The sequence below is a fragment of the Euprymna scolopes genome, chromosome 11 (assembly GCF_053919585.1).
Source record: "Euprymna scolopes isolate OS-2025 chromosome 11, ASM5391958v1, whole genome shotgun sequence".
In the NCBI taxonomy this organism is placed as follows: Eukaryota; Metazoa; Mollusca; class Cephalopoda; order Sepiida; family Sepiolidae; genus Euprymna; species Euprymna scolopes.
In genome coordinates this window covers 24,837,319-24,852,610 of record NC_136492.1, presented here as the reverse complement: position 1 = coordinate 24,852,610, position 15,292 = coordinate 24,837,319, and the positions used below count along the sequence as shown (strand labels likewise).

Genomic DNA, 15,292 nt, shown 5'->3' with positions numbered 1-15,292 from the left:
GAGAATCGTTTTGGCATCGGAAAATATGCGCAATTTTTTCTGATACTGATTCTGATACCCCTAAATGTTCCGATTTTTCCGATTACCGACTGCGATTAATCGTCCCAACATAAATATATAGCCTGGTTTTTCGTATATAGAAGTAACTAGGTCATGATGTACCCAATAAAGTATTTTCTGTGTACTGCACTTGCCCTTGGGTGGGGTCGGGGGAGTCTGTCGATGTAAAACATTTTTCAGTCATAGAAATGGTCTAATCGATGCGAGATTCTTTCAAAGCAAACTATTTCAAATGTGAATTCGTGCTATAATCTATATAAAGAGACGCACTTGTCGAAGAGGAAGGAGTGCCGCCGTTTCATTGGTTGATCGGAACACGGAACTGAACTTCCTTTTCTTTGTCTTTTTTTTTCTTTTTTCCTCTTTCTCCCTCTTTTTCTTTTTTCCTCTTTCTCCCTCTTTTTCTTTTTTTTCCTTCCTACTCTATTTTTTATTGTCTGTCTTCATTTTTCAATCGCTCTGCCTCTATTAATCTATCATGCTTTTCTCTCTCTCTCTCTCTCTCTCTCTCTCTCTCTCATACACACACACATATATATATATATAGCTACTTCATTTAACCACATAAATTAATATACGAAAGATTTATGCGTAAACTTTAAGTATTTATTCAACGGTGCTCAATACGTAGGTAGAGCTAGGTAGTAAGTTTGTAAGTAAGGCATAATCCTGATGAATCCTAGCGTGGATGAAACGCGGAATATTCTGTGTAGCTTAATCGCCATATATATTTTATAACTATATATATATATATATATATATATATATATAATCGAGAGAGATAGAATTAGGCCGAAGTTTAGAAGAGCAAAGTTTAATTTAATGTATTAATACGTTTTATTTTATTTCTCCTTTTGAAACTGATTCATAATTTAAAATTATTAATCTTTATTCTCGTGTGTGTGTGTGTATATATATATATATATATATATATATATATAATCGTTAATTGTATTGGAATATATATTAGTGATGAGACGATTCTGATGCAATTACCGAGTCAGTACTAAATTCGCGATTTCGATACATTTAACAAATCCGATTTCTTATAAATCTCTATTTCACTACAGAAATGGTATCTTTTCCGATTACGGTAAAAAAAAATCTTAAATGTGCAGATATTTTCTCAAACGTAAACACATGTGCGGCGATCTATATCGCTTAGCTTTATTTGTAGTTTAAAATAAATACATAAATATTTATCTTATTACTGCCAGCAGCGGAAAATTTTATTGTAAAAAAAAAAAAAAAAAAATTTTTTAAAAGATAATTAAAGAAATCTTTTTTTTTTTTTTTTGTCATCGGAAAATACACAATTTTTTTTTCCGATTCCGATACCCAAGAAGTTCCAATTTTTCCGATTAACCGTTCCAGCACACTTAATATAAATTGCTGTGAAGTGTGTGTGACAAAGACAAAGCGAAAACAAATTTAACACAGGAATAAATCGTCAAAAGTAAGAGGTTTACCGGTTTCGTTCGGATCAACGAATTCTTCAGAAATAAGTGAAGATGAAATTGAAATAATGGCAAAAAAAAAAAAAAAAAGACGCAACAATACGAGATTTTTGGCACGATCGTAACTATTAATCATTTCTTTTTCACGCACGCAAATGTCTCCCTCTCTCTCATATATATAATCTTTTTATTCTCACTATATATTCTATATTTATCTCTACTTTCTATCTCTCGATATATATTTTTTGCTGTGTGTGTTTATTTATATATCGTCTATCTTACTACTGTTGTACTGCTTACGCCTTCCCCCATATCATCATGCCTCCCCGATCCCGCCTGCACCTTGAACTCCGCCGCACATTACGCGGCTACAACTGTGGAATAAAAGACCTCTTTTCACAACGAACTATTTGACGTAATCTGTCGTTAATTTTATTCTCTCTCTTCTATTTCCCGTTTATCAAAAGGTTCTTTGTTATTAGTCTCGCCACCCTACACCATGCTTTGCATTTCTTCTTCGCTCCTGTTACTACTACTACCTCAACTACTATACATATATACATATAGCAGCTTTACGACACGACGTTGCCCAGGATCCATTATTTTGAATTTTTTTTCTAAATATTTTATGTTATATACTGTACGTTTCTTAACCTTTTCCTTTTTTTTTTTTTTCTCTCGATTTCTTGGAGATGAGTACATTTTAGGAATAAGTATCCAAGAAAATTTCCGTACATATGTCATTAATTCGAGTTTCCAGAACCTTCTAAGATTGACGAGTGCTTACAAACGTCACTGAAAAAAACAACCCCCCCCAAAAAAAGAGAGTATTATTATTTTATTTATTTTTTTTTTTTTTTATTTTGCAAAAATTCATTTATCAGAAGAAACTGTTTTCTTGTCTTTAATTTTATTTTGTAATTTATTTCGGTACTTCTGCAGTATACGAACCGAAGTATTTTTTTTTACCCAAACCTAACCTTAAACTAACTGTAATCCAAGTCTAACTTAACTATCTTAATAAATGCAAATTAAAGTGTATTTTTTTAAAAATCTAAACGAAATTAAAGATATCCAAAAACATTACGCAAAACTCGAAACTTCATCTTTCTATTTGATTACATCTTTTAACCAAATATAGCCCACATTACGACCCCTTTACTCCTAACCGCTGTGTTATAAAATCATAATAATCTTAATTAGTTTAGTGGTGAATCCTCTGCATACGAATATATATATATTTTATGTAAATATTTTCAGTATTCATTTGCCAATGCTCTGTATATCAGTAGAGCTAGGTAGTAAGATTTGAAAAATATATGGCAATTAAGCTACACAGAATTTTCCGCCTTTCATCCTCGTGAGGATTCGTTAGGTTAATGGCTGGAATTAGTGTAGCTTCATGTTTTTAGTCACGTGCAAGCGACTCTATAAGTCACTCAATCGGTCGGTCTGTCCGTAACACTTTTGTGCTTGGCCTTTTTGGTTAAGTCTGTTGTTAATAGATGCTGTTCTTAGCTTTTTAAGCTTTTCTTGTTTTTTTGGCCAAGATCAAAGTGTAGTATCTGTTCCGACAGATGCTGCACTTAAGATAATTTGTACCAGTCAATGGAGGGGAAACCCTCTATACTGGGATAATTATTATTTTTGGTAACCAGAGTGCCCCCTTTTTGCCTACTTTTAGGGGAGCTGGTTTTTACCTCACATTAAAAACGGCCTTGTGCCTAATTTGCTCAGTGGGGGAGCAAATAAATACCATCTGTTCTTACTACATGCTGTACTTATTGTGATATAAAGTGGGGGATCACTTTTTTGTATTAATTTAATGTAAAATGATTACCCACTTTACAACCACTCAGTCTCAAAGCCATTCAAGTCATTCTCCAGATCATTCAAGTTGTTTTTGGAGGATTCTAGTAATTTTTTAAGCATTCAAATCATTCTTAAGGTCATTCGATTCATCCTTAAGTTCATTAAAGTCATTCTAAGTCATTTACTTTTTATTTATTTCGGTCATTTCAGCCCATTTTTCGGTCATTTTAGTTTATCTTTAAGAATTTCATGTCAATCCTACATTTACGCATTCATTCATTACACGAGCGCACGCGACTAATGGCTATCGGCCTTGTTATATATCCAGGTGGTTCTGGGTTTACTAATCGGCCAATCAGATTCTTAGTTAATAGCACACTCATTTATTGTGGTAATGAGAGCGCGCATCTGTTTCTTTGTTGTTTTAGCGATTTTTTTTCATTTCTTTGTAATCTGAGATGACCTAGTTTTAATTTTAATGTTTATTTACATTTTAAGTGATACGAGAGTATCCGTTTCTGAACTTTTGAGATGGAGATTGTTTATTCATATTATTTGGATTCATCGGACTACTGTTCTCAGTAAAAATAACCTTCAGGAGAATATCACTTTTTACAATTGATTTTTTCCAAATACTCTAACCACTGTGCCACAGGTCCTTGCAGACAATTCCAGTACGAATTTTAGGAGCCTTAAACCTAGTTTTATTTCCAATCGTAAATATCACTATTTATTACAAATTATTGTTTCGACAGAAATATTCCCGAGTCCAACACGATACACTTGAAGAAGGTCGAAGGTTAGGCCCACCGAAACTGAAAATCATACTCAAGATGAGAACAGTAGTCTGATGAATCCAAATAATACGAATAACTAGAGTGTTATATATATATATATATATATATATGTGTGTGTGTGTGTGTGTGTGTGTGTGTGTGTGTGTGTGTGTGTGTGTGTGTGTGTGTGTGTGTGTGTGTGTTTGTTTATTTATTGTTATAATTATGATTATCATTTTTTTTTTTTTTTTTTGCTGTTATTATTAGTAGTAGTTCATTATTTTATAAATATACACAGACTGAACGTTACCTTAGGATTACGGGTCACCAATATTGTATAGTGCTACATATTTTCATTACTGTGTGTGTGTGTATATATATATATATATATTGTTTTTTTTTAAATATAATTTTCCACTGACACGTGTTTCGTCATCTACGACTTATCGGAGTTGCTGAATCTATATTTTAAAAACAGTACATATGCCGCTCTCGATTTGGGGGTACCAAATTGGAAACTTATTCCCAACTCGCATTTAGGTAAAACTGCTCTTTAGTATAAATAATTGAATTCATTCAAAAAGTACCGCAAACAAAAACAAACAACTAATATATATATATATATAAATATATATATATATATAATGTGTGTGTGTGTATATATATATATAATGTAGCATACGAAGTAGTTGTTTATCTTCAGTAGAAGGATAAATTCGTCACTGTCTTTATTATATTCAAAACAGAATCCAACACACAAGTTCTCTTTATACCGTGAAAACTAGGTTAGTCTCTCCTACGGTATCAAAACAAATACGAAGCCGACCTCCTCCTCTTTCAGCCCCCCCCCCTCTCGTTCTCCTCACTCGTTCTCACACGAAGTTTCTCACTTGTTCACGCCGCCTTTTTCACTCTCTTTCACTCTCTCTCTCTCTCTCTCTGGTCATTTCCTGACGTCACCCAGGATAAAACTGTCTAAGATCGTGTTTATACACAAGATGGCTGAATGTTTTTTGCAATTCGTGCGCATTTGAATTTTCAATTTTGAGTTAAGCCGACGAAAAAAATTGCTTCTAAATCCTTTCGTTTAATATCGATCCCATTATCAATCCCGATAATACGTTTCATCTATCTTATTAAAATAAAGACTTGGTGTCTGCCAGGAACTAAAACTTCGCTACTATTTGCAAAGATATTGCGTCTGATCTCATACGATTCGGACTAATACTCTCATATATTTATTTGCGAACTATTATCCGCATCTTCATGGCTGGTCTTGTTGTTTCTCCATGCTTCGGCCAACTATTCCTCCGGTTTTCTTTTAGGTGGTTAACCGCGACGGAATAGAAATGCTGAGTCTCTTAATTGTATTCTCAGTAATTACTGTCTTCCATAATTGTTGCCTCGCCACATTTTGGCCCGCTAATCCTCTGGCTTACTTTGGGTAGGATTGAAACCGCCATCTTTAGACATTGCTCATCCGGGACCGTAGAGATTGAATGTCTTTATCTACTGCGTCACGGGCCCTGAAGGGAAATAAAGGTTGGGGTTTTTGGTCTTCTAAATCCAAGTTTTCGTTTTTATCTGGTCTGCCATCGTCGGGTCCGTACAAAATGGTATTATATTATTTTTATTTATTTTTTTTTGGTCCCTCCGAGAAAAGGAGGGTGGATCTGTAAATTCATCCTTGTCCGTTCGTCCGTTCGTCTGTCCACACTTTTCTCAATAACTACGCCTTGGAATTTTTTTGAAATTTTGCGCAAACATTAAACCTGAGTAAAAAAAAAAAAAAAAAAAAAAAAAAAAAAGAAAAAGAAAAAAATTTAAAAAAAACGGATTTTCCTGGAAAACTCCGGTTGCCCCCCCCCCCCGGGAGGTGCTTTTCAGGCTAAAATGGCTAAAATTGCCACTTTGTGCTTATTAAAAAAAAAAAAAAAAAAAAAAGTTTTGGATTTTTATAAAACTTTCGATAACTCTTGGGTGTGTCCCAGGGGCTCTCTTAGGGCTAATAAAAACACTCCATTTTTGGGACTATTTTATCATATTTGTCCAAAATTTTCTGTGTATGTCTATTTAGAAGTTTTGCATGGTACTGAACTCAAATTTAAATATGTTAAGGCCTAGCGGACTTTTGGGGCTAAATGGGGGGGGGGGGGCAAATGATGGACTTAGTCATTTCTATTTTTGCATGGTGCATAACTCAAATTTACATATGTTAAGACCTAAAACTGTGCCGTTTGTTCATTTTCACCAGGATTTGACGTCCCCCTGGTGACTTTTGAGGCTAAATGGAGGAGGGGAGGGCAAATGCTGAATTTAGTCATTTTTTATGCCTCGTTCACTGTTCACTCACGGGGGACCATGCATGCTTCGCTTGTTTTATTATTGGAATGCTTTGAGATGAGTAATTTTGTTTGTTTATCTATTTTGATGACACAACAACTTTAAACAACAATCAGTAAATAAATAAAAAAATAAATAAAAACATACATACATACATACATACATACATACTCACTCACTCATCTTGAAATATCCCCCCCCCCCAATAAATACCATAATGTATAATATTCTCAAGTTGAGTGTTATTTTCTCAATGTCTCGGTCAATGTAACCTCGGGCCTTCTTCAGGTTCATCGCTTTTTGAACTTTAAGAATTATTCTATCGAACTCTTGATTCTACACAGAATTTTGAAGGAAACTTTCACGGACAGGAGTATCATCCCCTCGTTGCGTTACTAATGACCGGGTAGAAGTCCAAAGTAGTTTACGGTTGTATTTTTAATCATCGCTCGCACTGAAGATAGAACAAGTTTTTAGTTATGTTCTCCTGGAGGCTGAAGTTTCAATCGTCAATGCGGATGATGCTAAGAACACAACTGCGAATTACTTAAAACTTTTAACCAACCATAACTGATGGAATGAGAGCATGCTACGCCCGGGAATCAAATACAAGATTCCAGTTGAAATTTCGTACAGATTCCAGAGTCAAATAGAAAGAATCAAATACAAGATTCCATTTGAAATTTCGTACAGATTCCAGAGTCAAATAGAAAGGCTCCCGTGTTTTACAAGATACAACTAAAGATGGTAACGTTTCTGCAGAACCAACCACACATTTTGTTACAACTGCTAATCTCAGTCGGTGTAATGCTGCTACAAGACAGATCAGATGGCACAACTCAGTTTTTACATCAGAGTTTTCCTCCTCCTAGTTCATGTTTTTACAAAGACCGAGAGTACATTTCGGCACAATCACGTTGACACACCGGTTCTCGCCAGATCACCGAAGTCAAGCAACATTGAGCCTGACCAGTATCAGATGGGTGACCATTTAGGAAGGCGAGTCGTATGTACCGCGGGATAAAACACCCGGTTGAAAAACTGGCGCGATCTACCATTTTATCGAGGGTAGATGGGACTCTCTTAATCCGTGGCAGCCACTCCATCTAGTAATGGCGTCACGATAAAAAGTACACTTGATAACCCTGGTGAAGCATCAAGTATTCAGCTACCAACAAAATTTGAATTACATTATAAACTCGTGTAGTGAGTTCAATCTCAACTACGGCCGCGATGGAGGGATGAGAGTATATTTTATCCAGTAGATTAAACGCATCCTGAGATACCAACTTGGAAATTTCCATGCCATGGCGTGGTACGCACAGCGTAGCATTTTTTTTTTTTTTCATCATGTTTTGGCAAGAGAAGTCATACTACACCACATACCACCGGTGATCCGAAAACGTGTTCGCCATGTCGAGAAAGTTATTAAAACAATTATAACACGCGAAAATTCCGTAGTCTTAAACTGTATATTTAACGACTTGCTACATAAATACGAACACACGCACACACGCGCGCGCGCATCTCTATAAAAATGCGAATGTGTGTGTGTGTGTATGTGTGTGTGTGTGTGTGAGGACACTTCTCAACCTATATACTCAAGGAATTTTTAATCTACAGGTGTAAAATTTCATGTATAGAGTATTCTGACATGGAATTTTTTTTTATCGGTTTACATTCGAAAAAAAAAAAGGCTGCTAAAGGGAGGTACTTGGGAGGTATGCATCGGATTTTTATCTGTTTGTCAATTGTTTCACAAGGTTTGAAAACTTTCATTTCAAGAACAAGGCAAGCTGGTCTAATGGCTATCGTACTTAACTCGCTGTCTTTAGGTTTTGGTTTCGATCTCAGCTCGAGTATTTTTTTTTTACTCACAAGAAATAACTGTTTAGAAATAAACATGCACATGTCTAAGTTTCTTCCCATTTTTTTTATTTAATTTTTTTTAAAGAATTTAATGTTACGCTTAATACCTACGGTATTTCTGTTTATGATAAATAAGAAATCTGCATTAATTAAAATATGTTTTTTTTTTTTTTTTTTTTTTTTTTTTTTTTTTTTTTTACGACCGGGCAACGCCAGGCAGCCTGCTAGTGTGTGTGTTTGTGTGTATTTAATATTGTTGTCTGAGTGTGGTTAAAACGTCTTTAAATATTTGATTGTTTCTCTTTATAGAAACCGATGCCAAAAGTGGTAATCCTATTTTCCATGACGTACCCTCCGATCCTGAAACCGACGAATCTGATACCGAAGATTTTGTCTTCGATGATTGCCCACTGCCAGCGTTCTCCCTTCAGTCAAATATCGATAAGAAGTAAGTCATTTTTTTTTCTTGTTCTTTTCTTATTTTTTTCTTTTTTTCTTTTTTTTTCCCTATTTTCTTTTCTTCCTCTTTTCCCTTTTCTTCCCCTTTTCTTTTTTCTCCCCTTTTCCTTTTTTCTTCCTCTTCTTTTTCTTTCTCTTTTTCTTTCCTTTTTTCTTTTGTCTTCCGTTTTTTCTTTTTCTTCCTCTTCTTCTTTCTCTTTTTCTTTCCCGTTTTCTTCGTCTTTTCCTTCCACTTTTCCTTTTTTTCTTTTTCTTCACTTTTTCTTTTTTCTTCATTCTTTCTCCCCCCCCCCGTTTTCTTTTTCTTTCCTTTTTCTTCCCCGTTTTCTTCCTCTTTTTTTCTTTTAGTTCCCCTTTTCTTTTACTTCCCCGTTTCTTTTACTTTCCCTTTTCTTTTACTTCCCCGTTTCTTTTACTTCCCCGTTTCTTTTACTTTCCCTTTTCTTTTACTTTCCCTTTTCTTTTACTTTCCCTTTTCTTTTTCTTCCCCTTTTTTCCTCTTTTTCTTCTTTTGCTTTTTTTCTGTCTTTTTTTATTTTTCTCAACAAGTTATAAAACCTTTCTCCCTGGCATTACCTCCTATTTTGATAGAGTATAATTCCACGCATACATACAGTCAAGGTCCTGGATAAGACCTTAAACTAAATCCGATGGTGAGGGCCCAGCTAGAGGGCTTTGGGGAGTGTGGAGCCACCTTTTAATTGCCATTGCTCCCAGGTCCACTCTGACCCGGAGTTAGGATTATGGATTAAATAGAAACTGGCTTGAAAAAAAAATATTCTATTAAAAACATTTTCTTCAAAATACTGGATTCGGCATTAAATAACTTGAAAAGGGTTGATATGCCGAAAAACAAAAACAACCAACCAACATAGTAAAATTTCGCTACTATACGACTCGTCGTGACAAGAGTTTGTAAAAATTGCCTTTTGTCCTAAATAAAAACACCTGTGGACTAAATCTGAAAAATGAATAAATAAAAAAATTGAAAACAATTCAATTCGAAAACACGATAATGGTGATATTATGGAGTGGCGCGGGAAATTTATTGATCTCCCGACAAAGGAGGGATTGAACCCAGCAATTCACTACCGTTCGTTTGTTCGCATTTTTCTTAATAACCACTCATTTGATTTATTTTTGAACAAACATTAGTCAGGGTGAAAGTAAATTTTGACCAGAACGGATTTTTCGGGATAACTCTGGTTGCCGCTATAGGAGGCATTATAGAGGTAAAATTGCTCTCAGATTGTTCACTCGAGGAGGGGGACCCCATATGCTCGGCTTGTGTTGGTATTGAATTTTATCGGAACGGAGCAAAAGTGGTATAATACGGAGAGCGTCATAGAAGCGAAATTTGACTGCATAAGAAAAAACCTTAGATTTTACTTTTTTTTTTTTTTTTTTTTTTTTTTTTTTTTCGTTAGTTATTTTTTTTATTATCGTAGTGCAAAAAAAAAAAAAAAAAAAGAAAAACGGTTATAATATTTAAACTTAACTAGACCAGGAAAAATGTTTCTCACTTTTTTTTTTCTCAAACAATTTTTTAAAAATCTTTCTTTTAGTAAATAACACTTGCGTGTTCAAAAGAAGTCTCTGTTAAATTATCTATAAGCCTATAAATTGTTTTATTTAAATTCCATTTATTTGTTGTTGTTTTTTTTTTTTTGTATATTGATATTCATATTAAACCCCTTTTTCCTATTTATTTAAAAAGAAAATACAACTATGTTATATATGGGTATTAAAATTGCATTCACTAGCAAAACATCAAGCTAATTTGCATATTCTTTTAAACATTCATTTTAATTCATTCAGAATCATTTTTTCCTGTTTTCTTATGGGATGATCATTTTTAGTTAACTATTACGTGTAATTATATTCATGCAGATATTCTACATGATTTATACTTGCGTAATATTTGCGTAAAAAAAAACTTATAGTAAACACAAAACTCTTTCCATGTATATTTATGTATGCGCATGTATTTTTGTTTAAAAAAGTTTGCCTACCAAACTCCTGTCAGTTTTTGGTCTACATACATGAAACTTAATATATAGGGTATTCGAACCTATGCAAAACTTTATATTTGGGTTTTAGCCGGGGAAAATCGGCGCAATAGTACGAAAATTAAAATGAAATTTGCCAGGTGAAGGTCGAACGACGACATTACGAATATGCATGCGTAACGTAATAGCTATTGGTTCATGTTTTATTTTTTAGCTTTTCAATAAACATGTTTTCATAGTTCAGTCATTAATGTCAAAAGAAAAAAGTATATCGTAAGCTAAACGTTTTGGTTGCGATTCTATATGGTGGCGCACAAGTTATTTTTATTTATTTATTTATTTTTGGAATTATTACAATATATTGGGTCCAATAATAATATAATAAATCTGCATTACTCAAAATATATTTAAGCGTATTTACGACCGGGCAATGCCGGGCGGCCTACTTGTCTTACATATATCTATCTATTATAAATATATAAATATTATAAATTTATAAATATATAAATATATATAAATATTATAAATATATCTAAATATAATAAATATTATAAATATATCTAAATATAATAAATATATAAATATATCTAAATATAATAAATATATAAATATATCTAAATATAATAAATATATAAATATATCTAAATATAATAAATATATAAATATATCTAAATATAATAAATATATAAATATATAAATATATATATAAATATTATAAATATATAAATATATATATAAATATTATAAATATATAAATATATATATAAATATTATAAATATATAAATATATATATAAATATTATAAATATATAAATATATATATAAATATTATAAATATATAAATATATATATAAATATTATAAATATATAAATATATATATAAATATTATAAATATATAAATATATATATAAATATTATAAATATATATATATTATAAATATATATATATATATTATAAATATATATATATTATAAATATATATATATATATTATAAATATATAAATATTATAAATATATATATATATTATAAATATATATAAATGTTATAAATATATAAATATATCTAAATATAAATTGAAGAGTTATGCTCCTTACTTTTTCAACCTAAAGTACAAAATAAATAAGTGGCCTACGTTATTCCATTTTGTTTTATTACTAACTTTTATCATTTTTTTTTTTTTTTTTTTTTTTTTTTTTTTGTAGATATTTGTCCGTCTTGGATATTGCTCAAAATAAAGGCGAGAAGGTCGACAAAATCCGCGAAGTTTGTCAGGCGAAAATTTCTACCATCAAAATCGACGATTTCATGAACGAGACCCAAGGTCTCATCTGTTTGCAGTCGACGATGTCGAGAATCAAAGCCGAGCAAAGTGACTTCGTTGAACTGATAGAGGTTGACGACTATGTAAGCATCATTTCGCCAGGTTCAGCCAGGCGCCGGAGTAACCCCGGACAACCGTCATCACATAGTAACCTGCTAACAAACACGGATATTAACGTTTGCATCAGCAAATCAAAAGACATAGATGAATATCATAAAACAACTAATGGACATGATGGGGCGTTGGAGACCTTGATCCCTCTCACCCCCAACATTTTATCCGACGAGGAAGCCCCGGATGCACTCGAAATAAAACCTAGTTATTTCGAGGTGACCTCTAATGTGTCCTCGTTGCCCACCAAAGAAAATAGTCCTTCGTCTACACATATTGTACAAAGGACGGATTCTACCCCGAAGGATTCCAACTCGACAAAGTTACACGACGCTACTGACCATTGCCAGGAGGCTGTGGCCGAAACGTCCGTCCCAGCGCTACCTTTTAATGGGAAGTCGGCTGGCGGACCAACAAAGGCAGCCAAGAAAAAGCGTCCAACGATGGACAATGTATTTCCCGGCACTAAATCGACGGAAACCGCGACTTCCTGCAGCACGGCCACATCGGTGCGTCACAATGGACATTTCACAATAAAAGTGGGAAGCATATCGGAAGATGGCTTTCAGACATTCGGGATTGACCAGGCTAGGGGGGTCAACGATCACGGGGTTAAGGGTCAACGGAAGTTAACCAATGACCCGCCCCCTTCTTATACAGACAATTTGGAATATACTAAACAGAACACCATTTCCACAGAATCGTCGGTGGTGATCGATCGGTGACAAAAACTGGACAAGTAATTAACGATTTTTTAAATACAAAAATGAAAGGGATTTAGATAAATGGTGGGAGTCGCCAGACTATAGATTGGGAATGATATCTACAGAAAGAAATTAAGATAATGATTATTGTGATGAAGCGTGAAGTAGGAAGAAAATATATATAAAAGAGGAAAGGAAAAGGGACTGGATGATATTAACGGAAGTCGATGTTTGGATTTTTGGCGGAAATAAACATTTAAAAAAGTTATTTCATCTCGTAAAACATTGAAAGAATGTAAGAAAAAAAAACTAGAAAGAAAGAATAAGGATTAAAAAAAAAAGTAAATTTATATAAATGTAAAAAAAAGAAAGGTTCCAATAATCTGCAATATGAAAGCAGAGAGACACAAGATAAAACTATTACGCGACTACAAAATAAAAAGAATGTCGCATTGTAAACACGGAGGAGTCGTGTTAAAATAACCGAGTTGAACATTGAAGAAAAGATTAACAAACAAACAAACTGTACTTTACTGAAAGACAGACTCACAGGATTTGGCTTTCGTTTGTTCGAATAAACAAAAAATAAATGGCGTTTACTGACATTACGATGTGGACAATAATCCGCCATAGTCAAAACAAAATATCTGTCTGTATATCGGAACACTACAAGTGTGCATTTGTATATAGTTACGAAACAAACAGTGATCAATCTCCTCTCCTTAGCACACACACACACACACACACACACACACACACACAGAACCAAACACACACGTGTATGTATATATATATATATATATATATATATATATATATATATAAAACAATGTGTGTGCAAACATTTACTTGTGTGCACTGTGAAACAAACAAAACAAAAAAAAAATAGGCCAAACAACATTTCAAAGGTGAATTGTCTGCGTATGTTTATGTATGTGTGTAAGTACGTTCGTGGGTATGTATGTTTGTATGCCTGCGTGCGCCTGCATCGGAGGGCACGAACACGTGTCTGACGATACACGCACGTACAGTTTGTCCCAGTATTGACTTTTTTTTTCCTTTTAAATAAACTGGGATTATAGAAGCCATTCAAGTGGACACTAACAGTTGACAGAAAAAAAAAAATTAAATAAATAAAATAATTAACTAAATGAACTTAGATTTAAAAAAAAACTAGAAAACAAAATAAAAACCAACAAAACAGTAATGATTATAAAAGGATAAACAATACTACTACTACCACTACTACTATTAGTATTACATACTACTACTACTACTACTACTACGACGACGACGACAAATAATAATAATAATAAAAATAATGATCGATATAAAATTAAATAAGACGATACATAACGGTGGTCAAGTGGTTAACGACACGGGCTGACGATCTGAGTGTACGAAGCTCTAATCCAGTTCGTTCCACAAACCGCTCTCACTTATGATGTTGGCTACCTTCATGTGTTCCTCTCCCGTATGTTCCTGATGTCTCTCTCGGAAGAATTTTGACTAGAAAAATATGGGGGGGGGAACTAATGCCAACAATAGAATCTTCGGGGTCCATACGATATGATGATAACATAGATAACCACACACACACACACACACACACACACACACACACACACACATACTCATACACACACGCACACATATATCACCAATCTCCGGAATTACTAGCCAATAGACTAATGAAACGTCATCGATAAAACAACCAATGAAAACGAAACAAACAAGCAAGCTAACAAATTATATAATTTTTTTTTTTTTTTTTACTGTCAACTGTTATCGAGTTTGGGTGGGTGGGATATAAAATGAATGAAACTCTGGCCGGGGGTGGCCATGGGGTGGGGGAGTGTGACACGGTGCAAGACAACCCCGGCCACCCACGGTTCTTTACAAGTACGCCCAGTATAAATATATAAATACTAGTAATGTGATATTATAATGTGTTTTGTTGTTGTTTTTCTTGTTATTATTGTTGGTATGTAAAGGGTAGTTTTTTGTTTCTTTTTTTAGAGGCGACGAATTAAAATAAGACAGAAAAATATTTTCATGGTACAAATATGATTTATACCGAATATTAATTTTTGGCATTGATAATTTAAATAAAATTTGATAATTTAAATAAAATTTCGGGTATATGGCCCCACGGTTGGTTCGTATATAAGATAATCTAGAGGTCCAATTTTCACAAACTCTATGCATTATATTATGCTGTATTCCGGCAAGCGTGTATCGAATGCGCTTTTCCAAGTAGTCTATCGTGTCTGGTTTACCAGCGTAGACATGAGACATATACCCAACGAAAATAATCTGACAGGGTTAACTCGCGCTAACGAGGTGCCCAGTTGGTAGATCCGTTTG

At 33.6% G+C, this 15,292-nt stretch overlaps 1 protein-coding gene across 2 annotated transcripts in view; it reads left to right on the top strand.

Annotated features, from left to right (window-relative positions):
- Positions 1-13,123, top strand: part of LOC145287808 (uncharacterized) — a 213,837-nt gene extending 200,714 nt beyond the window's left edge. For both annotated transcript variants that reach the window (XM_080135657.1, XM_080135656.1), the window contains exons 10-11: positions 8,627-8,765; positions 11,992-13,123. In XM_080135657.1, the coding sequence (XP_079991783.1) occupies positions 8,627-8,765; positions 11,992-12,946 (1,094 nt within the window). In that variant the 3' untranslated portion in view covers positions 12,947-13,123. The remainder of the gene's footprint in view (positions 1-8,626; positions 8,766-11,991) is intronic.
- Positions 13,124-15,292: the final 2,169 nt, after the last annotated feature.